General features: G+C 35.6%; 1 protein-coding gene across 2 annotated transcripts in view; it reads right to left on the bottom strand.

Moving 5' to 3' along the window:
- Nucleotides 1-27,715, bottom strand: part of LOC111146471 (serine/threonine kinase 3) — a 269,794-nt gene that overhangs the window by 196,177 nt on the left and 45,902 nt on the right. For both annotated transcript variants that reach the window (XM_022502025.1, XM_022502026.1), the window contains exons 3-4: nucleotides 21,276-21,404; nucleotides 9,940-10,054 (exon numbers count right to left, since the gene is read on the bottom strand). In XM_022502025.1, coding sequence (XP_022357733.1) covers nucleotides 9,940-10,054; nucleotides 21,276-21,404 — 244 coding nt within the window. The remainder of the gene's footprint in view (nucleotides 1-9,939; nucleotides 10,055-21,275; nucleotides 21,405-27,715) is intronic.

The raw sequence follows: 27,715 nt of genomic DNA, 5'->3' as shown, positions 1-27,715 counted from the left end.
ATCGTATTAATATGACATTTAGATTTCTCATTTTACAGAACTCCCTGAATGTTTCAGTGCCCATTAGTTTTTATGGCATACATGATATAATCACATAAAATGGTAACCAAACACATTGCTAAAAATCAGTAATTTAGAGAAAGTTGAGGAGTTAAGCAGTGATCTCTGAAATACCTAAGTCTCAAAGGTAATACTGAAGCTTACATGTAAGAGTTTATCTGAACATCCATCAAGCCTCAGATTCCAACTTCTTTACAATCAAAATTTCTTCCCCTCTTACTCCTTCTCTCTTGGGAGAAAGAATACATACATTTAATGGGGCTCTTAGGTATTCAACATGAGAAAAACACTGGGAAAAACAGCACAGCAACTCAGTAACTCCTTCCCACCCCTCAGCACTCTATCTCATCCCACCCAAAAAAAGAAGGAGTGAGGGTATAAAATAGCCACGGTTTTAAATAATAAAAAATTTATGGGATTCTTCCAGAAAAACACAAATCTGCTTAACACAAAGTACATACATTAGAAAACATAACTAGAATATTTTAGCCATTATTATATACAAAAGGGCAGAGAGAGGCTGTCTTTCATGAAATCTGGTTTGCAGATGTTTGGCAAAAAAAAAAAAAAAAGATTAATAATCTATCACAAAGTCCCACAACTAGTGATTCAAAATGAAAGCTTTCACTACTTACACCATATGTAAATATACATATATACACGCTGTTTATAATCCCTTGATCTGAAGAGAAAGAGAACTGATACTCTACTGTGAAAATGGTCAGTGGGCAGACATTTTAAAATCCTTTCCCACATGAAAAGATTCCTGAAAAAGAGATCAGAAGACAACAGAAAAGCACTCAATATATATGGAGTTGTAAATCCTGTATGAACCAGTATCTATTACACAAAGGGGGAGCATGCAACAAAGTGATTAGGGAAGTCAAACATGAATTAGTTCAATAACACAGAGGCAAATATAAACCCATGAAAAGCACTTTATGGAACAGAAATCCATACAAATGGAAAAGATGTCTATTATTAGAATGAAACAATATTAAACTTGAAACTCCAAATAAATCTTAAGTCAGTAAGAAATTGGTATGCCTTCACCAAGAAAAAAAAAATCTATTTGAAGTAATACAAAATACAAATAAAGGCAGAACATATTTTTTTAAATACAATAAATCAAATATTTACTAAAAAGACTATTATGTACAAGGCACTAATTCAAAGGGAACTAAGATAAGACACACCCTAGTAAGTTGTGAATAGCCAATGTCTGATTCTATTAAAGAACTTTTCACTGTACCTAAAAATGCAGCTCTCTTATCAAGTCTATACCTCCCTTATTAACAAAGATAATTCAAAGTACCCATGATAAATACTAGGATTCTGTTCTTGGTTCCACAGTCCTCTAATATATTCTGCTCAACCACATTCCTACATATGTAAGTGAGGTGACAGGCTGATGATGACAGGGGCAAGAGCAAATACATAGTGGGCTTTTTATGTGCTAGGTGATATTCCTCATACTTTATATATTTAATCTTCAGAACAACTCAAAGAAATAGGGTGGTCTTCTTATCCCATTTAGCAGATGAAGAAAATGAGTAATGGAGAAGTTAAGAAAGTTGCCCAAGTTCACACAGCTAGTATGCAGCAGAACCAGAATTCAAACCCAGATACCCCACCTCCAGAGTCTGTGCTCTTAACTACTACAATTCAATCCCAGTAATTAGATATAATTTCAAAAGCTCCTTTCCTCTAATCTATTGACCACTCTACAATTCAGTTTCCCATCTGAATGGGAATTAATATTTCTTACTTATTATTAATATTATTAATAATATAGTAATAAAGTAATAATATAGTATATAATATATAGTATATATAGTTATATATATAGTATATGTATATCTATATATATATCTATATATATTAAATGTAAAAACATACACAATGTGTTTAGAACAGTGCCACATGTCATTGGTATGACACGTACCAATACTATATAAATAACTATTCATAAAATATCTTTCAAAAATCTATCACTGGAGTTGAGAATAACGGTTATAAAACTAACAGTGAGAATTTACCAGGCAGAATGGTCGTAATGTGGTCTTCACATGTCTAAAGAAGTGATGTCTAAATAAAACTTGGCTTTCCCAATTCTTTCCATTATAAAACAACAAACCCCACACAAGCTTTGAGGAAAACACATATACATAACTTAGGAGCTGATTTTCTACAGTCTGGAACTTCCTCTCCACTATTTTTGTTCCCTCAATTGCTCTCCCACCCCCCACACACAATATCACAGAAATGAATGCCATTCAGGTAAAGATAAATACTAAAAATTTCTCTTATATACCAAGATAAATGTTTATATACGTTTTAAGACTCAAAATTTATTTGATATTTTAATGTCATTCTCATCTGGACAGCTGGGTACTAGGTATTCTGAAAGGTTTCAGCCAGATTACTACTCTCACAGTTGCCTTTCCTAAAGAGCTAGAGAATTATGGAAACAGAAAGAACAATAGCAATCTTCTAGTCCAAGGTCTAGTGCTGGTCAAGATTTAAATTTGCTTCTAATTTTCTGTTGTGACAACATTCTTGTCTATGTCTCACTGTACAATTGTGCTAGGATTTCTCTAAGTACAGATGAAAGAGAAGGATCCCAGAGTGCATATGCATTCAAACTTATAAGGGATTATCAAATTACTCCTCAAAGTAGTTGTAACAAATACCTAAGAATATGAAAGTTACATAATAGATACATAAGGTGAAGGGGGACTATCACTGACTCAAGTTCAAAAGCCAACCTAAATTTGTAATTAATTTTAGTTACTTGCCTCTCCTCCTCCTGTAACCTCATTAAGCTGATAGAGACTTTCAAAAATAAATAAGCTAATAACAAAACAACCACCATAGGAGAGTACAATGAATTTGGAAGCATTCTATAGAAAGAGCCGAGAGCAGGCAAAGAAGGGTTCTGCAACAAAAGGAGTGATTGCCAGGTAAACCCCAGGGGGCTCCAGTTAGCACCACTGGTTGGGGGGTCAGGAGTAAGAAGGGGATGGAAATGGTGGCTAGCTTTTCCATGGAAGCTGAAAAGAAGAAAATGGAATAAGAAAAGAAAATAGAATCCCTACTCTACTCCTATCCCCATGCCCATATGTGCAGATAACATGCATTCTGGCACTGACCCCCACATGGGAGTGGTTCTCAAGAAACTGAACAAGAAACTGAACAAACTGCCTCTGTAGGCCCTTCCCCTAAAAGACAGCTCCAGCCCATTCACCCTAAAATTATACCTGCTAGTCAAAAAGCATTGTCCAATGCGTCCAGTTAGAGTCGCTCAGCTTTCTTGCTGCTCAGCCTTGTCATGGGCAAGACCAGAACAAAGAAAACAAGTGAAACAACCACCACAGACAAAGTGGAGATGATTCTAGAAATAGAAAATAACTTTTTGAAAAGCTTATTTTTCTTAGAGTGATGAGAAAACCTTTTGCATCCATGTCTCAGTCTTAAGATGTTACAAAAAAGGAATGATCAAAAATGAAAGAGTTCTTGTAAATTAAAATATGAAATATGAAATAATAATATGAAAAATACTGAAATAATAAATTTAGTTAGAAGAGTCAGAAAACAAAGTAGAAGAAACCATCCCCTACCTGCTCCCCAAAAGGCAAAAAGATTAAAAAAAAAAAAAATCTAGGAGAAAAAAAAAAAAGAGTAATATTCAGGAGATTTACCATCCAGTGAAAAAAACAGAAGAGGAGCTTATCAGAGAAAGCTGATCCAAAGTTGAAGAAAGACACAAGTGCTTACTTGAAAAGAACTGAGTGCTGAACATAACTAATAAAAAGGACTCACACCTAGGCACATGCAGTATCAGAAACATCTAGAAAGTTCCAGATTTGGGGTGGTGGGAGTGGCAAGTGGAGGTAAAAAAAACCTACAAATAAATAAAACTCTTAGAGGCATTAGCTATAACATTAGCAACACCAGATGCTAGAAGGTAATAGGCGAAAGCTCTCAAAGTTCTGAGAGAAACTAATTTTCAATGCAAATTTCTACATAAGCAAACTATCAATCAACTGCGAAAGCAAAATAAAGACATTTCAGACATGCAAGGACTCAAATAGTTGACCTCTTATTCTTGTACCATGAAGAAGACAGTTTAGGAAGACTACAAAACAAGGGTGAAAACCAAGGAAATAGGAAATATACAAGAAAATGATGGCACTAACCCAAAAGTCCAGTGAAAAGAAATTCCAAGGATGCAGCTGTACAGCAGACCTAAAAAGCAATGAGTCCACATTAGAACAAGAAATCAGAAAGCTCCAAAGAACGTCTTCTCAAAGAAGAATCACATAAATTCCAGGAAACAGATAAAATGAATAAGAAGGCAGAAGACATTAGCTAATGATAAAGATGGCATATGCTGCTTCTCTAAACACGAAGGGTGGGGGGTGGGGGGAAAACAAAAGGAATACCTCCAGGAAAAACAAAAAATTATATAGCAACAACATGATCCTAACATAGATCCATCAAAGTACAATGTGGCATCAATTCTGCGCAATTATGTGTGAAAAAAGTAAATCCATTTAAACCAGATGTTGGGACCTTCCTCCTTCAGATGACCTAGAAGTATAACACTGAACTTTTAGAGAAGGAAATACAATTTTAGCATATCGTTGTTTCCTCTTCCAAGATGTCCTTTGCCCCCCCTTCTCTGATTCACTGACTCATTCATTCATTCACTCATTCATTCATTCATCCATCCATCCATCTATGCATGCAACGAATATTTACTGAGCATCCTACATGCCAGGCATTGTGCTTGGAATGGAGATAAAGCAGTAAACAAAGAAGATAAAACCCTGCCCTGGTGGAGCTTGCCTTCTAACAAGAGATGACAACCCCTCTTCTAAGAATCTGCTACGGGGTTCTATCTCCAACAAAGCTTTCTCTGAACTTCTGTGTTCAGCTAAGATCTTCTCCTTTACTGCTCCTAAAAAATTCTAACTCTTCATAGAGTTGAATTCAGTTTTTATATAGCTATTACCTCAACAATGTAACAACAGAAATTTTATCAGTTATTTGTACCTCTACTGCAGAGCACTGAGCCTAGATCAACAAATGTTTTAACCTTTCCATTCAACTGAAATGTAATAAAAACTGCCAAGTAAAATGTAAAGCAATATAGATGTTAACTATTATTTAACAGATGAGGAAGCTAAAATCCCTGTCAGGTAAATGACTTGCTCAGATCATAAAACTAGTCTGTGAAAGAGCCAAAACTAAAATCCACAGTCTTAGGTTAAGTATTTAGCGGCCTTATAAAAGAATGGGACAAAATGGGAGAGAATAACTTTTGGTCTTTATTTTCTCAGAACTTTTCCAAGTACACAACAAATGTCTAAGACATGGACTCTCTTTCTTCCATATGTCAAGCCACAGCTTCACAATTACATAAAGACCATTGTGAAAGCTTCTAATCAAAAATATAATCTATTTTTAAAAAGCTTCAATCTCATAGAGTTGTGTATTTCTACTTTGCAGTAAATAATACTTGAAACACGTAAATGTTTAGATGTTAGATGACATTTGATATAAAATATACTCATTTTTAAATGTTTCCTGACAAGGAAATCTTCAAAATTATTCCCATAAATATATTTTATAGATTCCCATAAATATTAGACTTTTTGTTCTTTTTAAACTTGAAAACACTAAAAATAAATAAGTAACGCTTACATGAACTTCCACTAATAACAAAAAAAAAGGCAAGAGGCTTCTTCTTCATCAGCCAACTTTAACCGTATTAAGGTTAAAGTTATCAAGATACACATTTGCAAATTAAAGCATAAAATTATATTCACATACATACATAAGTTCTATAAAAATAAGGAAACCAATGCAATAGATTCTGTTATTTCACGCATTCCAAGGTTACTAGTAAACACACTTTTTATGGTCTTTCTTTGTTATATGAATGTATCTGTTCAATAACCAGTAATATTAAAACTAAATAGAAGTAGCCATGCAAATTATAACCTAGCTACAAAAATACAACACTGAATAGAGAGAGTTGTTTTATATACATAGGACAAGCAGCCAAGGAATGGATCCTGTTTCACTTCAACAAACATTTATCAAAGCTTTGCTAGATGCCAGAAGCTACTCCAGGCACTTATATTTTCAAAATGAATACATAAAAATGTCAGTCCTTGAGTGGTTTACACTAAGGAAAGGCAACTGCAACTATTCTTCTAAACACCAACAGCTGACCAATTAAGTGTGTTTTCTAGATACCACAGCAGAGTTATCTATACACAGGTTTCACCACACTTAAAAGATAGTTCAAAACACTGTAATTATTTTGAAAAATAGTCAATTACTAAAATACATGACATTAGGGCTTGAGCTGTGTTTGTGAGTCTGATCACAGAAATCAGGAATTTAACTCACATATATTTATAGATGCCCCAACACTCAGAAGTTGAAAGATTCAATGAATACTAACTATATGTTCATATAGCAAAGATTTAATGAATACATCTACTTAACATCTCATTTACTCATAGTGCACCCAGGAGACTCAGAGAAATTCTAATTACACACTGGAATATAGGCTTCAACTTCATCCTATTTCTAGCAGGAACACAACGAGGGGGTGTGGGAGAAGAAAAGCAATTACCACAATCATCATTCATTATCAGCTCAAATGCCAACTCTCTGATCTGCCCCATGTTAAGGAGCAACATTTAAATAGATACAATCCCAACCCTTTGTTGCTCCGCCTCAGTTCCAGTCACTGGAATATGCCTAATTAAGTCCTAAACCTAAATCTATGCCTTCATCTTTTCCTAGATGTTTCCCAAAGTATAGGTCAAGGTATAAAACTTCTGAAAGATGTATTTCAAAGCTCCTTCTTTATTATCTATTCTGACAATAAGATAATTGGTTTCATGACTTTTAAAATATATGAAGGGCTCATTTAACTATTAGCAAACTGTCAGGCAATCCTGAAAACTGGTAAGAAAAATGCCAACAACAATAACAAAAAGATAAGCATAAAGAGGAATAAAAGAGCTAATACACATTAAAAAAGGTGCAAAGTCTACCTACTGGTTAAAATATATAAAAAAGCAATTAACAATAGTAAAAATTATAATAATAATAGCGGTTAGAATTTATTATGCTCGTAAATATACAGTAAAGACTTACCTAATTAATTAATGAACCAATTAGATAAGAAACTACTCAGGAAAACAGGAAAAGTTTCAAAGAGGACATGATAGGTGAGATGGTCCCTCATGGATGAAAATTCACTAGGCAAAGCCTGAGGGTAAGGGAAACACTCAAAGGTGGAGGAGAGGATAAGGCAGTAACATTTACAAAAACACCAATATATGAATCTAGTTTCTATTCTAGGAGCCATCTCTATTCTAAAGTGCATAATAAAAGTGACAAGTTATAAAACTGTACAGACAAGAAGGAGGTAAGGCACAAACAATGTTATACTTCAAGCTAAACAGATTAAACTTATGTGCTTTTTAAAAAGTATGTAACTTAATCAGATTTGTTTTTTCCTGTATCTTTAATTTTCAAGGAAACATCTGATCAAAACCAGATAACAATTGATAATTAAAAATCAGCAATACTTTATCCCAGGCGTCCCCCAACCTAGAATTCTTTACCCAGTAATTACATCATTCAAAAATGAAGTGAAATAACATTTTCACTTATCGCCATCATACCCACATAAAAGCACTAAAGGACGTGTTCTTCAAGCAACTGAGAAATGCAGGAAAGAATAAGGAACAATGAAAAGCATAAACACTGACAATATAAACAATAAGAATGTCTTGTGCTGTTTAAAATGTACTGAATACGTACATTAAATTAATAAATTAAAAGAAACAACAAAGCATATAACAAAAAACAAAAGAGAATATAAACTCTAAAAAAAAAAAAGTTCCCATACCCTTAGGAAAAAAGTGATTGTTCTGTGACCATGAAAACAATTAATTACTAGAGTGAATTTTAATGGATCAAGGACAACTGTTTCACTGGTCACATTTTTGAAAGCCAGCCAATTAATTGGTAACAGCCACACCCTCTGAAATTCAGATAATTAGGATTATCACTCCAGTGATCATTCCTATAAAATGATCAAATATTTACAATGTCCAGGCATTTAAAAAAAAAAAAAAAAGAATGATACAAATCTTATATTACTAATCCTCCCAATAGTGGAACTCTTTTCTGATACTACATAAATGAAAGAAAAGCAGGATGCAAATATTCTAGAGATTTAACAGGAGCTGTTATCGAAGGCAATATCCGCAGACAATAAACCTACAGCTCCTGATCCTATCCCGAGCTGCTCTGAGTTCTTTTTCATATCTGGGAATCAGATTCTTCCATGCTACCCCACACCCAAGGATAACTGTTCTGTGAGAATAACAAACTGTTCCAAATGTGTGACTGCCCAGTATATTCAGTGGATTCTGTCTTCCAAAAAAAAAAAAAGAATTTGAATGGGGTAAAATATTCCCTTTGATAAGGGGTAAAGGAGATTCCTGAGGATAATGACTCATTCATATCTGTATTTTAGAAATACAGCATACCTTCACAGTTTGTTATTTTTGGCAACAAGATAATAAAGTACTTGAATCCAATGTTTCCTATCTATTCACAATGGTAATATTAAAATTTTAAATCAAAAAAACACATTTTCCATTTCACACACTTTTACTTCATATTTCTAATACTTGGTAATTTAAAATACCAAATGCACTGAGTTTAGCTCTGAAATGATTTTAAAACACTTCTCTAACTGGAGTATAATTATTTTTAATTAAAGCATTGTTCTGCCACTCAAGAATCATCTGATTTACATAAATACTAGTTAAGTGCCATAGAAATTCTAAAATATATAATTAGAATGTCACAAATCACTTAATTCATTCTGTCAAAACAGGGATTATTTTAATTTCTACCTCACTTCTTTTAAAAGAAATCCTATTTACTTTATTTTCTCTAACAGAAAAAAAAAAATTAGTAGGATAAACTTACAACATATTTCACCAAACTTTAAAATGATTCTGGTTAACCACAAATTGACTCAAGTAGTTAAATATTTTTCTGAATGTATTTCACTGAAATACATCTGACATCATACAATAATGTCATATAGCAATTAGGTTACTGTTCTACAGAATTACTAATTATTTCACTGATTCATTCTTACTCTAAATTCACAGATAAAAAGGTCACTTTTGACCTTATGAATTATCCAAGTAAATTAGATGCATTTCTAGCATAAATTAAACAATTTTGTTAATAACTCTTTTACTTAGAATTAAAGCATAACCATAAAAAGGTACTATTAAATAACACATTTCACTAATTTGAATTCACACACACACACACACACACACACAAAATTATGAGCTAGCTTTATCATTTCCCAATTTCCTGACAATATTTGGGAAAATAAAGACAAAATTTGTTTTCAATTATTTTTTAAAATTCAGAAACATAATACTCCAGGTGTTTACCAAACATAGATTATAACACAAAAAACTTAAAGAAGTACCATTAAATATTATGAACTTTAAATAAAATTCTAGCCATAACTTACATACTGATTCTAAATGAAGAAGTGGAGTACTATGGTAGATTCTCGGTGATTTACCAAAAACTTCCTAACAAATAAGTCAAACAATTATATGACTCTCAAATTTGCCATACAAAGACATATGGCTGGTTCTCACACCTCATACTAGATCCTTTTACACTGTAAAACCTCTTCTTTTTTCACACTGATATTTCCTTTGTAACAAAATACTACCTAGTCAGATTCTAAAGTATGAATCTTTAGAAATGAGATTAGCAAAACAATTTAAAAATACTTACCGTCTTGTTTCGTAATCTAATTATGTCCGAGACAGAGCCAGCTCCACAGTACTCCATAACAATCCAGAGGTCTGTGTTCTTAAAATAACTGCCATAGTACTTTACAACATATGGGCTAAAGAAAAATACACAGACAATTAAACTTAGTTAATTCCCAAAGAAAATTATTTCTCAATCCCAATACAAAGTATTTCCAACATTTCATACTGTCCCAATAAGTTAACTTAATGAGTAAATATCTTTGTACATCAAATTGTCTATATGTAGAGTTCAGCAACTGTGTGTAATTAGGCTTTAATTCATGGATGAAATTTAACAGGATTACAAAGCAGAGGAGGCCCAAATGCTTTGAGTGATTCCCAAGAAAATAAGGCTTTGTTTTGGCAAAGGATTTAGTATATAACATAAGGAACAAATGAAGATATTTTAATAAAGCATTTTAAATATAAATCTTTAAGGAGTTTGCATTCAGTCAAATACAACTACTCAACTTTAAAAATACTCTAATTCAACGAAGCCAAAAAATTTATTTTTAATTCTCTTTTATTTGGGCCTTTAAAATTCCAGAGGTGTTTTTTTTTTTAAGACTTTATTTATTTATTTGACAGAGAGCACGAGAGACACAAGCAGACAGAGCAGCAGAGCTCTGGAGAGGGAGAAGCAGGCTCCCCACTGAGGAGGGAGCCCAATGTGAGGCTTGATTCCCAGGACCCTGGGATCATGACCGGAGCTGAAGGCAGTTGCTTAACCAACTGAGCCACTCAGGCACCCCGATTACAACTATTTTTGCTTTAAATTCAGATAAGTAAAATTAACAATTCAAAATATTTCTGAACCGAAGTTTTATGCCTTTCAGAGCAAAATAAACTATGTTTATAGCCTGTTTTTAGGAAGACTTAGAAAGAGACAAATAGTCACATATTTATTTAATATTTAATACTTACTTAATATTTATTAAGGGCAAGCTATATATACTGATATGTAAAACATCTTGCCCAACTCAAAAAGGCAGAGTATTTATATTCACAGAATACATAAAAAATAAAAACAAGGTAACATAAACTACGTAGTAGACAGTTTAAATGCTATAAGCACTAAAATAAGGAAATGGTAGAGCCAGCAGAAAGAATTTGTAGAAAGGGAGGGATTTGCTATGAAAGAAAGGTTAAACTTCAAAATATGGGTGGAGAAGAGATAAGAACATTCTAGAAAAAAGAAAGGCCATGAGCAAGGCCACAAAATAGAAAGGACAAAACACGAATGGCATAATTAGAGGACAACCTGTTCAAAAGATATTTTTATCCAGTAGCAGTTATCACGAAAAGTAGCAATAAATAAGACACAAGAACCAAATTAGCAAAAAATAATAATAAATGGAAAGTATTATAAGAGACTACATAAAGAGACCACCAAAATAAGAGGTCAAAGAGGACAGTCAGGGAAGACTTCTCAGTACAGCCTTTAATTTTAGCCAACTCGTCAATCAAGGGTAGAGCAGACTGAAGCTTAAGGACTCACACTAAAAAGGAAGCTACAAGGCTGGAATTCACTCCTCTTTTATCCTTCTACTCCTCGTTACCTAGTACAGACTTGCTTCTTAACTGGTCTCCTTGTCACAGTTTTCTCCCCCATTCTAATCTGTGTTTTTGACAAGGTTACCTTCCTTTAAAACAAAAGTAAAATAAACTGATCATATTGCTCTCCCATTAGGAAACAACAACAACAAAAAACCCACAAAACTTCCAATGGCTCTCCATTACTGAAAGGAAAAGATCTTAAATGCTTCATATCACATATAGGGCTTTCCAAATCTACCTCTCTACCCACATCGTTCATTACTCCCCATCTGACACCTTTATTCTGCAGACACACTCAACTTCGGTAGGTGCTGAGATTGGAAAGTAAATACCAGGAGTTCCCAAGTATTCACTGGACCACAGAAGAAAAGTGCTTGTTTACAAGCAAGTGAAACCAACCTACACACCCAGAACTTCAACTTGTGGGAAACATAAAAAAGACTTCTTTACATACATTTCTTTAGGGTATGAGTCCCTATGTAGAAATCTTACAGAGAGTCTGCTCTCAGAAACACCTGTGACCCAGGTCCCACACCTTAGGGGTTCTAATCCAGCAGGTCTTTTTTTTTTTTTTTTTAAGATTTTTTTTTTTTTAATTTATTTGTCAGAGAGAGAGGAAGAGAGCGAGTACTGGCAGATGGAGGCAGAGGGAGAAGCAGGCTCCCTGCCGAGCAAGGAGCCCGATGCGGGACTCGATCCCAAGACGCTGGGATCATGACCTGAGCCAAAGGCAGCTACTCAACCAACTGAGCCACCCAAGCGTCCCTCCAGCAGGTCTTTTAAAAGCTCTACGGGTCACTCTGATATAGACCCAGAGTTAAACCTCACTCCAGGAGAACAATCTTCAAAGAGCTTCTTTCAATATTAATGTTCTCATTCAAAATTTTGAAAGTATTAAGTACCAATAAATTCAATTATATTCACTGAAAAGCACACAGAAAACATATATTTTATCTTGCAATACAGTAGAGTAATCAGCAGTTCTAAGGGTAGGACTGACAGCCCTTATGAAAATTAAGGATTCTAACTTGGGTGGCTACCTGAAAAAGCAACTCTATTTCTCTTTAGGGGTGAGTCAAGAGAATGGCTTTGGGGACAGGTAAAATTCTCTTCAAAAAATACTTTGTGGTCCATTCTAACACATAATCAAGTCCATGGATCAAGGTCCAATAGTTCTATATCATAAAACATGGTCTCAATAATGGTAACCTAGAAAAGTATTCAAGCAGATAGGGCTAGACAGCCACATGAAGGATGCATACATGATACAGTTTCTATCATTCATTCAGCATTCATTCACTGACCCTCTGCCTAAGCCAGATATTCAATATGCAGTGGTGAACCACACAAACACAATTCTGACTCAAAGAGCACACACCAGCATGAAATACACTGGTATTAGAGAAGTAAACCCACAGAAAAATACAATTACTAACTGTAGTTTTAAAAGGGAAGGGGGCTGCCATGAGATAAACTGGCTGAGACTTTATTTTGCATTCATGAGGTTAGGTGCCAGTCTGGCTTGCTCTCCATTTTAGCCTCAGTACCTCCCTTCTCATATGTACCCAAAAAAGCGGTGAATAAGTGAGCAAAGAAATAATCACAGAAAAACTGACAGAAGGGACCTAATGCAGACCTCCCTAAAAGAATAATATTTAAGGCAAGACTCAATGGTTGGCTGGAAGTTAACCAGATAAAGAGCATCCAGGCACCGAGAACTTCTGTGCAAAGGCCCTGAGGAGAGAAAGAGCAAATCATCCTTAAGAAGTCAAAAGATGAGTCTGCCTAGAATTAAGTGACTGAAGACTACTGTTGAATACAACGCAGTTGCAGATGGAGGCAGGAGCCTGATAATGAAGGGCCTCAGAACCAAGGTAAGGAAATTGGGCTTTATTAGATATGTAAAAGAAGATCTGAGGAGAATTTTAAGCAGAGCAGTATGATGACCTAATTTACACTTTTAAGATTTCTCTGGCTGCTGCATCAAAGCTAGATTGTAGGAAAGCAAATATAGACACAGGTAGAACAATTAGAAAATCATGTTAATATAGGCATGCAAGAGATTGCATTGGGACTATCTTTTTATTTTCTGTATTTGTGATGCTTTGACATCTGAGACCTGCTGACAAGGCCTCCACTGTCGCTCATCAGGATCAGCACCTGCGAGTGCTCCCTTCATATGCAATCAAACCAATCAGAAGTCCAAAACCCCCCACCACCTCCAGAGCCACTATTTCCCTAACCTCATCAACCCAGAGCCAAATACCAGACAAGGAGGGACTGCCCTACACCCCTGACCCCACTGAAATCACTCGAACTAACCAATCCAAAACCTGTTTACCCTATCTCATCCATTCCTTCCCACAGAACTATAACAAAGGCTCTTGCCCATGTTTTCTGTTCTCTTCCTCTGTCTCCTAACTGACCCTGGTGCTTCCCTGTATAAGCCTTCCCTCCCCTTCTCACCAGATCTTGTATGATAGGCTCGCATCTCTTGGGATCCGGAAGTATAACAATTTATCTCACCATACATAAATAATAGTAAAACCTACATTTGTAAAATGCCATGTGGTGAGTTGGAGTGGGAGTGGGGGAAAAAAAAAACAGAAAAGAGAACAAATTCAGAGATATTTGCAAGGTAACATTCAGCAGAACCTGATAACAACAGAGACTGGCAAGCTAGTAAGCAAGTCTTCAGGGCTTTATTCACTGTGTCTCCCTTCAACTGCACACTGAACATAAGCTTAAGACTGGCCAATGAAGATTAAAATTTAAAGCTGTAATTTAAAAAAATTACATACACAGATACAAATATGTTCAGCGAGAGTACAAGACCTGGGATTTCTGACTCAGGCTGTTTCCAATGACACACATCGTTCATTCAAATTCATTCATCATTCATTCAAGTATCATTTTAAAATAATCAGCATTCACTGAACAACATATTATGGCCTAATGACAGAAGCTAGGGAGAAAAATGGGTAGACTTTAGTGACAAGAAATGTCAGTCAAGGCAATGGGGAATCCCTGAAGAAATTCATGCAAGAAAATAATACAATCAAATAGCATTTAAAGAGGATTATCACATGCGAGACTGTCAGGGGCCAAAGGTAACACTGTTCATTTCAGCGGGCCAGTTAACTAACTGTACGGTTATTTAGATATCCTAATATCTATTTTTTAACCACACACTGATTCTTGAACGCTAGCAAGGAGGCAGAGTTTCCTTCAAGACACAAGCTCTATGTTATTTATAAGCATATTTTAAGCAACACACAAAATTCTAATTCAGCCGTAATTCCTAAGAATCTTGACTAAGCCACTGTATGGACTTACAGGACATATGAGAACCCAGCAATTCTGTATATTTTTGGCACAGCTAAATCGTTCAATATGACTTAGAAAATTCCACTGGGGGGAGGCACAAGGAAGACATAAGTCAAATTACTACACACACCAGGAAGCAAAGGTGAAATGTGATGCCTTGATAACTGGGGTGGCAATCATGAGCCATGTTCCACTCCTTTCTCCCGGGCCATCTCCCACCATCTCCTTCTCCTGTCCCATGTATTCGTTTCCCTTCCCTTGTTTAACACCTTCACCCAGTGAAACTACATATCATCTTTCCCCACTTTTGCGGGGGGAGGTTTCTCCCTCTCATTCCATGCCTAATGACCATATCATCTCCATTCCTGTCTCCTTTTCACACCTCCTCTACACCCTTTATCCTGCCAGTCTTCTGCCAGTATCACAATTCAAAATAGAAAGAATATAAAATGAGAAGCGAGAAAAACCAGAGTGAAAAGTGGAAGCAGCACTACAAACTCTTATGGTCTATTTGCACCTTAAATAAACACTACTTGTGGTACAAATTATTTGTAGTGAATTGTTATGTTTAAGCTTCTTATGGAAATTCAAATGTTAATTTTTACTGCCTAAAAGGTAACTAACATTTTTATACTAAGTTGAATTTCATTGTAACTGAAGATAACCATGTATTGCTAAAGGTATTTTTAATAGTTTTTATTTTTCAGAGGTTTAGGTTCACAGTAAAATTGAGGGAAAGATACAGAGACTTCCCACACACACTCCCTGTCCCCACACAAGAATAGCTTCGCCCATCACCAACATGCCCCTCCTGAGCACACAACTGAGAATCTACTCTACACGACATCATACACCGTAGTTTCCCTACACTAAAAATCCTCTGTGCCCCGCCTATTCATCCTTCCCACTTTCCTAACCCCTACCAACAACTGATCCTCCATAGTTTTGTCTTTTCCAGAATATCATAGAGTGGTAGCTTTTCTGACTGGCTTCCTTAACTTAATAATATGCATTTAAGTTTCCTCGCTGTCTTCTCGTGGTTTGATAGCTCATTTCCTTTTAGTGCTGAATCATATTCCACTGTTGGGATGTACCACAGTCTGTGCACTCACCTACTGAAGAAAAACTCCAAGTTTTTGGTAATTATGAATAAAGCTGCTATAAACATCCATGTGCAGGTTTTTATGTGAACCTAAGTTTCAGCTCCTTCGGGTAAACACCAAGAAGTATGACTGCTGGATCATATGGTTAAAAGTATGTTTAGTTTTATATGAAACCAACCAGACTGACGTTGAAACGGGCTGTACTATTCAGCACTGCCACCCACAATGACTGGAATTCCTTCTGTTCCACATCCTCACCAGGATTTGGCGTTGTCAGTGTTCGAGATTGGGCCATTTGAACAGGTGTGTAGCGTGGTATCTAACTGCTGTGCTAATTTGCATTTCTCTGATGACACAGGACGTGAAACATCTTTTCCTGTGCTTATTTGCCATCAGCAAATCTGCACTGGTAAGGTCTCTGTGAAGGTCTTTGGCCCATTTTTTCACTGGGTTGTTTGTATCCTTGTTAAGTTTTAAGGATTCTTTGTATATTTTGGAAAAAAGTCCTTAACAGAAACGTTGTGCAAACATTTTCTAAAGTCTTCCCATTATGAGCATATGATAATTACAATACTAAGAAATGGCTATTTTTCATTACATAAGTTTTCTTAACATCCTTCTACAACCTTAATAGTGTTCTAAACTTGAGGGGGTAACACAATGCTTTCACAAAGGCAATATGAACACTCTCTTATGGAAGCTGAACTCTCCCCAACAGAAACCTCAATCACTGGGGCACCTGGGAGGCTCAGTGGGCTAAGCCTCTGCCTTCGGCTCAGGTCATGATCTCAGGGTCCTGGGATCAAGCCCCGCATTGGGCTCTCTGCTCAGCAGGGAGCCTGCTTCCTCTATTCTCTCTCTGCCTGCCTCTCTGCCTACTTGTGATCTCTCTCTGTCAAATAAATAAATAAAATCTTAAAAAAAAAAAAGAAAGAAAGAAAGAAACCTCAATCACAGCAAGTCACTTCTTGGCCCATCCAAAAATGAATATATATATACATGAACTGATACAAATTGCCAAAATTCATCACAAATCCTTCGGTGTGATTTTCAAACTTTTGCGCATCTCACTAACCATGTTTAAATGGAATTTTGCCCAGACACATCAGCAAATAGAACAGGTAGGAGAGGAACGATACTGGCAGAAGCCTCTGAGCAGACTCACTAAAAATGTGCTATTCCCAACACATGCATCTCCTCTCCTCTTTGCCCCCCAAATCTAAGCCATCCGAAGTCACTCAGTTTGAGTATGACTCCCCGCGGTAACTTTCCCTGAGTCTCCAATGCTGAGATGTTAGATATGTCCTCCAGCCCACAGAGTTCCCCATATTTACCTCATCACAGCCGTTTCCACACTGCATTAAACAGCACAGTCAGTCACCTGCCTCTTCTACCTGACTGAACGTCCCTCTAAGTCTAAGACTCACTCCCTGTTGCATCTCCTGTGAACAACACATAAAGGCTGCCCTCAGCGTATGTACTCAATATATATTAGTTGAATGAATAAATAAGTGGGTAACAGTGTGCCTTGATGCATGGTGACAACACATTTCTCCTGGTTAACATATGAGAAGTTCCTTGAGGAGTGTAGGGACCAGGAATATAGGGGCTGTGTCAACTGTGGCTCCCTCAGATCCACGTTATCTAGGAATAGTATTCCCAAGTATTACTGACCAGCTCCTGCCTCTACCCCCAGCAATGTGTTGAGAGTGCTTCAGTTTAAACTGCTGGAATCTTTTCTGTAGACTTTGCTTTCTTTAGCACTGGCCCTAAAGTCAGCTAATGTGGGATTTTTCAGCATCCCAGGCCCTAACTGGCTGTGTGATCCTGAACAACCACGTAAAATCTCTAAGTCTCATTTTCTGTACCTGTAAAATAGTTCTAAAATATGCTTTAGTACCAGGAACCTATTCCTCAAATAAAATTTTAGAATGAGTCCCAAGATAGAAAAAAGATGAAAGCAATGACTAAAGTTTCTCGTTCTGCTCAATTCTTCACTGAGGAAAATACCCCCACCTCCTTAGAGCAGAGTACGTTTGCAAAACTCTAAACTAATAGAGATCCAGTCTAGCATTAACATTCTATGATTTATATATTCAACAAATATTTATTAAGTGTCTACTCTGTGCCAAGCACTGGACTAGACACAAAAGATTCTGTAATAAACAACGCAGATGGGCTTCCTCAAATATTTATGCCAAAATGCAGTATTAAACACATGTTTAATATTTAGTAAAATGAACACAAAAAATTTAAACACCCTCTGGTCTCTTTTTGGAGTGTAGAAAGCAAGACAATTTGCCAAGTGCCCAACTAGCTAAATAGAGTTTTTTTCAATTTCAGAAATGCAAATCTCATTTTCTCTAACCAAATTCCACTGCTGTAAGTGGGAATTTTTCAATTTGTTTTCCTGCAAATCACTTTTATGCCAGTTTCCCAATAACATATCTACATTAACACTAGTAATTCATAGCTAAAATGTAATGCTTGCTTCTGTCATTTCCTAGTTTATTTTTCACTTGCCCTATCTTTTAGCATTTTTAGGATCTTTTAACTTACTAATTTTTCTGATCCTTCACTATTTCATATGAATAGTGAATCTGAAAGTAAAATCCAAAAGGCATAAGCCATTTTTTACCAGTAATTGTTTCATCCATCTACTTATTTCATTCAACAAATACTTGAGATATCCCTACTACCTACAAAGCATTCTGCTATAAAGTGGTACAAAATTTCTAAAAACACATTCACATTTTCTTCCCCTTTTATTCTTTCCTTTTCCTTCCCCTTAGTAGTTTAAAGTATGTAACAAGAACAAGGACCAGTTTTCCCAATGGTTTCCTCAACCTATAATGCTCTTCCATATTCCATATACATACCATATCCATTCATACTCAATCAATAAAAAAGTACAGTGCTAGGCATTGCATATGTGGTAAGAAATGGGATTCCTTTTCTCAGGGAATGAAAGGAAGGATAAAGATAGTGAAGACATTGCAGAAGGAGAATCTAAAACACAGTGTCATCAGAAGTACCAGAAAAAGAAACAAAGACGACTCTCAGTTTAGTTGTGGAAAGACTACGTAGATGATGATGCCCTGAACAGAGCAGGAATTTGAGAGGCTTACCTGCAACAATTAAAAATTTGATCTAAGAATGTTAAATGTAAAGTCCCTTCTGGATATGGTCCAGTTGAGTCACCCAGACAAGAATCAGTAATACCTGTATTTGAATAACCACTACGTGGCAAGGTCCAAAGGCACTTCGTAAAATATAATCCCAAATTCACAGAATTTAAGTTAGCTGATACAGAATGCAAGTAAACATGTGATTAAAAGAGAAACACAGGTAAGAGAAAAGACTGGAAGCATAAGCATAAATATGAAGGGTCTTATATGCCATCCTTGGGATACTGGATCTTTCCAGGCAACGGGACACTTAAGGTTTTAAACTGAGAATGACCTCTTTAGGTTTGCATTTTAGAGTGATCACTCTAGCTTCAGGGCAGAAAATGAGTTGGAGGAGTCAAAAATGAAAGGAAGGTGAATGAATAGGAAGCTGAGAAAGAAATGTGAGCAAGAGCTGATAGGTCTCAAGACAAACCAAGGTCAGAGGAAGACATGTATAGTAAGTAGTATTTGAGATTCTGCCTTTCCTAGAGCACACTCAATTAAAATCTCTAGAGGACAACACCAGTCCCTAAAGTACATTTAGTGATAATAACAAAGTAATAACAACACACAAATATTAAGTACCTGATAGGTCTAACATTACTCTATCTTAGTCTTTCCTTTTCTACATCAAACTGTGGGAACCACATTCTTATCAAATTAACCAAATTAACAGCAAGGTCTGGGAAAATCTCGGAATGACATATTTTGATCTGGGAGCTGATGAATGTATAATTTTTTTTCTATAACCACTTGAATTTCCAGGTATACAATCTTTATAAAAAATATCTAATATAATCTAAATATATAGCATACAATAAAGAAAAGCAAAACTGAACAAACTCAAGAAACAAAGTTCCTCTAGGACTATTCAGTCACCTCATTAGCCAAAGGACATGTAATATATGGATTCTATACACTTTTGGAAAGGAAAGTTTTTCATAGATCTCTTACTAATGGGGCCCTGATTCGATTAGGGGTGACAGTGTGTCCAGATCCCCTAAGTCATCAGCTATAAGACACCATGTGACTCAATCAATTTTAATGAATAAAACATAAGCTGAGGGTTTCTGAGAAAGCCCTTTATTGCTTTTTCCCTTTTCCTCCTGCCTGGAACATAAACATAAGGCTGGAGCAAGAGTAGCCCTCTTATAACCATGAGACAATAAGCATGGGCAGGCCTTAGTAAGGACAGCACAGTGTGAGAAAAGAAGCCTTAGACAGTTGTCACTTTGTCGCTGCTACCTGTAGACTTTCTGTAAATAGAGAGTAACAAAATCTCTTTTCAATTAAGTAACTAGAGACTAAACATAGTCTTAATGTATAAACTCTGCATCCCTGGCCAGGCTATTTAATAGGGCATAAAAGACCCTTCATGATCAGCTCTATTTACCTATCCCAAATCATTTCACACCAAACTCCGTCTCACACCTTCCACTCTAGTAATTCTAAACCTTGTCAGAACAGCACATACCAGTGTGCTGTTTCACCTCTCTACTTGTAATTCTCTTTACTCTCTCTGGTCCCTCCATTTCTTTACCCAATTTTAATAAACTCTTCCTCAGCATGCCAGACTTTGTAATTCTTGGCTGAGGGAGGTGCCCTGCCTCCCAGCTCTCACATTACCCCTTGCAAACAGTCAGCAGAGCGACTGTGCTGTGGCACAGCTATTTCTTTAAGGATCTGTCTTCTCAATTAGGTTAGCAGCTCCTCAAGAAGAAAAACAGTATCTTAGTTCTCTTGGTATTCCTAGATCCTGGTACAGTATCTGGCCCACTGGGAAAGCTCAGTAAATGTTTGTTGAATGAATTAGAGTTACATAAAACATGGCTGTGTTTAATTAGTGGAAAGAGTTATATAAAAAAGACTGTTAAATGACCCCCCTTGACATCAAAAAATAATTTTCACCCATAAATTTGCCCCCAAGATGGGAAAACAGCTTGAGTGCTTTCTATCACTGCATGTTGCTTTAAAACATCATTTCTGCTTTAGTCCTAAAGACAACCTTCCAAAACTATCCTCATCTTCAAGAAGGATTAGTCTCAATTCAGATTCAAAGTCACAAAACTAACCAGATGACCAAAAAATATATTTTCTTATACATTATTAGCAAAATTCATCAAAATGAAGGTAAATAAAGAAAGAAAATCTCTTCATACCTGTCACATTGTTGCATTATGGAAATTTCTTTGATTATTTCCTGAAGATCTGACTCAACAGGTACTTGTTTAATTGCAACAACTTGACCAGATTCCTTATGTATTGCTTTAAATACACTTCCATAAGACCTAAAAGAAACCAAGACATTTATTTTTTTCCTTTCAAACATCGTAAGTATTAAAGAAAAATCTACAAGTTTTTGCATGTAGTCGTTTCCAATTTAAAACACTTAACGGTGATAAATCAAAGTAAACAAATAAGAAAAGTGAATTATACCTTAGCTTTAATGCTTCAAATATATACTTAAAATCTACTAAAATCAAAAAGTTAATATATAAAGATTTGCTCTTTTCTTATGAATGAAAGAAACAGACTTATGGTTTGTCAACTCAAACAAATGCAGCATTAAGAAGATACAAATGAAAATTAAAAGAATGAAATGTAGAATAAAAACAGCCAAAGTCTCAAGTTAGCACAAAAGGCTTATCTCACCTTAAGCAAAATCATCCCCAGAATATCAAAGTCCCAGGCCTGTTCAGACTACATAAAAGCACATGAAACCCTCAGCTGAGGACCACATCCTACCAAAGTTAGAGAAGCAAGGAATGTGGTTCCCCTAAGTCACACATCCAAGATCTTCTCAAACACTCCTTCTCCTCCTCAAGAGCAAGACCACATGATGACAGGTAAATAAAATGAGTAATGGAATCTAACTTCCACTTGCCCAAAAAGCATCTCTGCTACAGCTCTTGAAACTTTGCCAAGTAAATACTTATGTGTTTTTAAAAAGCAGAAACAATGAGAGAGAGAAGCAATGTATACTTTGGTATGAATTAGAAGACAAAGTAAACCCTGCTAGCACTTACTCTTCTGACTGTCAGCCAGATACCAGGATTGGTGTTTTATGGGTGTTATCAAATTCAACCCTCTCAACTATGAGGTAAAATACTACCATCACCATTTTCTAAGATGAGGAAACAGAGACTCGATAGTGGTAATAAACAAGGACAGAATTTAAACATATAAGGATTCCAAGGATCATATACGTCTCACTATATCATTTCTACAGAAGAGAAAGAAGAGCAAGCCATTGGAAGACATGGAATGTTTCCTAATATTAGAAAACCACGCAAAATTACTTTCACATTTATAATCACTTAAAATAAGTGAAAAATCAGTAATAAAACAGCTACCTTAACAAAATGAACTTTATCCATCCTGTTCTTTAAACTTTCCAAAGTAATTTAGTTTGATACTCAGAGATACTGTGTGTATAGTCCTAATCTATACACATAAACACACACACATATATCCCCTTAAAAGTCATGTGTGTAAGTATACATATGTATGTATATAAACCCGTGTGTGTGTGTGTGTGTGTGTGTGTGTGTGTGTGTGTGTATTCCCTCAAAAGTCAATAAAGAATTCAGTGCTGGATTCTCTCTCATGAAGTAAGCAACACCATCACTCCTTTCTAAAGCCTCATCACAGCAAAAGAGAAGATTGCTTTCCCTGAATGGATCTTAGTTAAGAGTCTGACAATAAGAAGAATATGCATGAAATCTCAATGGCAAAAAGTTAAGGAGAACCATCATTCTTCAGATGTGGTTGTAGCAGATGAACTGGGGGATGACAGACACAGAGGCCTCCTGCTGAGCTTTTGATAACCACATTGCTGCTATAGAATGAGATAGTTGGCGGGAGCTTTGCAAAGACTCAAGGATTCCAACAGACCCCCAGTGAGCTTTTAAGAAACACCACTTCAGTGTTTCAGGCTGAGATACTCACTGTTGGCTTCTCCGCGACCTTCAGCAGCAGATTTCATGACCTTTGCTTCTGTGGCCCTTCCATAAGTCACCTGAGCTCCTAATTTTATAATAAACTCTCTATATCCAAGGTACACAGAGTACTCAGTGGGGAGTGGGGAGCCTGTTTCTCCCTCTCCCACTCCCCTTGCCTGTGCTCATTCTCACTCGGGCTGTCAAATAAATAAATAAAATCTTTAAAAAATTTTTTAAAAAAGGAATTCTATGGTGCAAATAAGAGTACGAATACTATAGAACAGGCTAGCTGCTCTGGCCTACACCAGAAAAGTTATGTAACAAATATAACAAACTCAGAGCTTAAACTTCCAGCTCAAGACTGAGAAACCGAAAACTTCTGAATGCCCCAAAAGAATTTTTTTTTAATTTTGTAAAAGATTTTATTTATTTATTAGAGAGATGGAGAGAGAGCACAAGTAGGCAGAGCTGCAGGCAGAGGGAGAGGGAGAAGCAGGCTCTCTGCTGAGTTTCTTAATTCTTGTAGGCACAGGGCTGAGACTTCCAAAAACAAGCTCAAGATCTAATCTAAACTGGAAGCTGAATTATACTGCAAGCTAAATTCACATCTCCAGCTCTATTCTATTAAAGTTAGGCTTTTAACTATAAAGAGAGGTACCCAGAGAACTGGTAATGGGACATTTAAGTAGATGTTTATTAATCTGAATACCCTGAATCCCCCAAGTCCTATAAGCATCCCTTGCCAACAAAAGCAACCCTATTCCCCAGTCCAAGAAGATGAACCTCACAATGCCTGAAGACTCCATAATGACCTCACCTGAGGCAGTCACTTTTCAGGAGAATGTAAACCCCTCCTCCACCACCTTGCATTGCTTCCAGTCCTAGAACTATGCTCAAATCCCCAGATACCAGGAGAATGAACAGAAAATCTGATGCAAGAACACCTACTATTCATACCAAAAAAGTTATAAGATTTTGTCAGTTTTTATCACCAAATTCTAAAGAATATATGTGGGAATGGATTCCAAGATTTCCAGTGAGAAAGGAATTCACTGATAGGGACGTTAAGACCAGAAATTCCGGACTCTGTGTTATCTCCAACAGTTGGGAGTGTCCCTCACAGTTTGCCCAGCTAATTACCTGAAACCTGGACTCTACAGTGACCTATGTAGAAATGCCACTGATCCTTGGTATACATTAGAGGAAGGAGATCAAAGGTTCAAGGAGATTGAATACTGTAATGGATATATCATTGCTCACCAAACCCCTAACTATCTTCACTGAGAGGATCCAGAGGATACTCCCTTTCCTAGTACTACTGGAAGTTCTGCAGTGCAGGTTGGGGAAGCCAACAGTGCAATGGACTCCTCAATTTTAATGAATGATGAGAACCATAAGGCAGTGCAAAGAACTAGCAGCATCTTTCCACCAGAGATAAAAAGGGCATGGTAATCATCATGGGTACCCAAGTAATGCTGAATTTTCTTTTTATACATCTAGGTCTGGATAGCAAAGTTATTCTGGCTTCATAAAAATAACTGCGATGATGCGTCCTAAAAGACTTAGCTGGTTTTATTCTTGGTAAAATGCATATAACATAAAATTCACCATTTTAAAGCACTTTAAAGTATACAATTCAGTGGCATTTAGGCATTCTCAGTGTTGTACAACAATTACCTCTGTTGAGTTCCAAATCATCTGGAACCTGCTTTCTTGTCTCTATGGATACATTTATTCTGGATTCTTCATATAAATGGAATCATGTAATAATATAACTTTTTGTGTCTGGCTTCTTTCACTAAACAGAATTTTCTCAAGGTTCATCCATTCTGTATCATGTGTCAGTACTTCATTCATATAATGGCTAAATATTATTCCATTGTCCAGATATATCACACTTTATCCATTCACCCGTTGATTGACTTTTCCACACTGGGCTCTTGTGAATACTGGTGCTATGAGCTGGTATCTTTTTTTTTTTTAAGATTTATTTATTTATTTGAGAGAGTGTGTGTGCACACACACAACCAGGGGAAGGGGCACAGGGAGAGGGAGAAAAAGAATCTCCAGCAGGCTTCCCACTGAGCAGGCTTCCCACTGAGCTCATCACGGGGCTCAATCTTATGACCCTGAAATCATGACCTAACTCAAAATCAAGATTTAAGGATGCTTAACCAAATGAGCCACACAGGCACCTCGAAATGCTATCCTTTTAATTCATAGACAGATATCTAACTGTCCTTCCATCTTTTCCATGATAATTGCTCTATTTAAGTTTTAACTTCTTTGGGGGTCAATTTATACAATTTAAGTTTTATTATGAAAGCATCAACTTTTCAATTACTAAATGAGTCATCGTTAGAGCAGCATATAGTGGTCTCTTAATTCTTCAAATTGTTTCTCATTGGTTGTATCTTCTTTCTCATTCCAAATCTTTTATTTTTGCTCTTTTTTCTTTAGTCAAAATCAGAAGAGGTTTAACTATTTTATTGATCTGCTCAAAAGAAACTGCTTTTGTATTTATCATGTTTAAATTTTATTTTCCATTTCATTAATTTTAAAGTCTTCTTTTATGAATTTTCTCTTCCTAATTTTTTGGTACATTTTGTTATTTTTTCTAAGTTCATTTATAAGCACTAAGTTCTTTTTTTTTTGGTCTTTCTTTTTTAGTGATGAAGTTATTTAAGACTAAATATTTCCCCCTAATTATAGCTTCTGTGGATTGCACAGATATTGGTATGATTTATTTCTTTTTCATTTTCTAAATAATTAGTAATTTCCTCCTCAGTCTATAGGTTACCTCAGATTATGTGTCCTAATTTCCAATAAGTATGGATTTTATCATATTGTAATTACCTTTCTCATTTAAGACTATAATCAAAAATGAGACATGCAAAATCTTTTTCTAGAACTCACTAATCAATGCTCCATGAACATACCAAAAAAAAAGGAATGCCAAAATATGTGTAGTTATAGATACACATATATATAATCAAGTTTATCAGTTATAATATTTATACCCTCTTTGTCCTTTTTTTTCTGCTAATCTTATCCAATTCTGAAAGCAATATATGAAAATCTCCCATCTGAATAAACTCCTATTAGATTCTCCTAACATTTCTAATAACTTTCCTTCACAAATTTAACTGTCCTGGTGACTGACATTTACATATTTCATATAAATTATCTTTTAAGTCATTATCTTATGTCCCTATTTATTCTTTGGATATTAACCCCTCCTTATTCACTTGAGATCTTTTAACTAATTTACTGGATATAAATATTGCTACTCCTATTTCTTATTTTTATTTGTATGATTATCTTTCTTATCTGGTATCTCTAATAGGAAATGTCCCTACATTTCCACACTTTGTATTACACACGTCTTTTATAAATAGCATATTGTTAGATTTTGCATTTTAATTGACCCTACTAATTTTTTTTTCTTTTTTTTCTTTTTTTTTTTTTTTTAAGATTTATCCACTTATTTGAGAGAGTGAGAGAGTGCAGGGGAGGAGCAAAGGGAGAGGGAAAGAGAAACTCCAAGCTGACTCCATGCTAAGCACAGAGCCCTACAGGGGGCCTGGTCTCATAACCCCGAGATCCCAAAACCAAGAGTCAGATGCCCAACAGACTGTTCCATCCAGGAGCCCTTAATGGGAGAGTTGACATTTAGTGAAAAATATATTTCATTTTATTCCTTCCAATTTATGTTCAGCTTATTACTTCACACTTTTGTTTCTCTTTTTCCTTGTTCTTGTTGGTTTACACCATTCTAATTCTGTTTTATGCCTTTTATTGTTTTGAATGTTCTTCTATACGCTACCATTTTATTAAATGCCCCTATGTGCTAAAAATGAAACATTTTAAATTCATATTCATAATTTATTTTAAATTATATTTTTAAATCGTATCAACTATTCCTGTCTCACTGAGACACTCTATTTAAATCTATTATTCATTTTTCCCCAAGTAAAATGAGTCCCAATGTCCTGAAAGATGCCCTTATGTTCACTTGCCTAAAAAGTCAAAATCTTTCAAGCTTATTAATAAGAATACCATACAGAATGAACTCATAAACTTCTTCTGAATCACTTTACATTTCCTGCGTTTCTTTATATATATACATATATATATCCTACTTCCCTGAAAAACACTATTACCAGATCTAACACAATCCAGTCTTTTTAAATCCATACTGACTGCTACAAAGTATATTAATTACTACTACTATTATTTTTTCTTTCCACTTTTACTGAGATGATCTGACATATAACATTTATTAGTTTAAGATGTACAACAAAATGATTTATGTATATACTAGAAAATGATTACCATGAGTTTAGTTGACATCTACTAGCAAACAGAAAAAATGTTTTTCTTATGATGAGAACTTTTAAGACCTACTCTCTTAGCCACATTAAAATATTTAACATACTATTATTAACTAGTCACCATGTTATACATGTACATCCTTGGAACTTATTTATCTTGTAACTAGAAGTTTATATCCTTTGACTAATTTCACCCATTTCCCCCACTCCCCATTATCACCACTCTGGCAACCACCAATTTGTTCTCTGTTTCTATGAGTTTGGCTTCTTAGATTCTACACATAAGTGATATCATACAGAATTTACTATGACTTATTTCATTTA

Source organism: Enhydra lutris, unplaced genomic scaffold, assembly GCF_002288905.1.
Source record: "Enhydra lutris kenyoni isolate GAN:26980312 unplaced genomic scaffold, ASM228890v2 scaffoldscaffold14, whole genome shotgun sequence".
NCBI lineage: Eukaryota > Metazoa > Chordata > Mammalia > Carnivora > Mustelidae > Enhydra > Enhydra lutris.
This window is presented reverse-complemented; position numbering and strand designations above follow the sequence as displayed.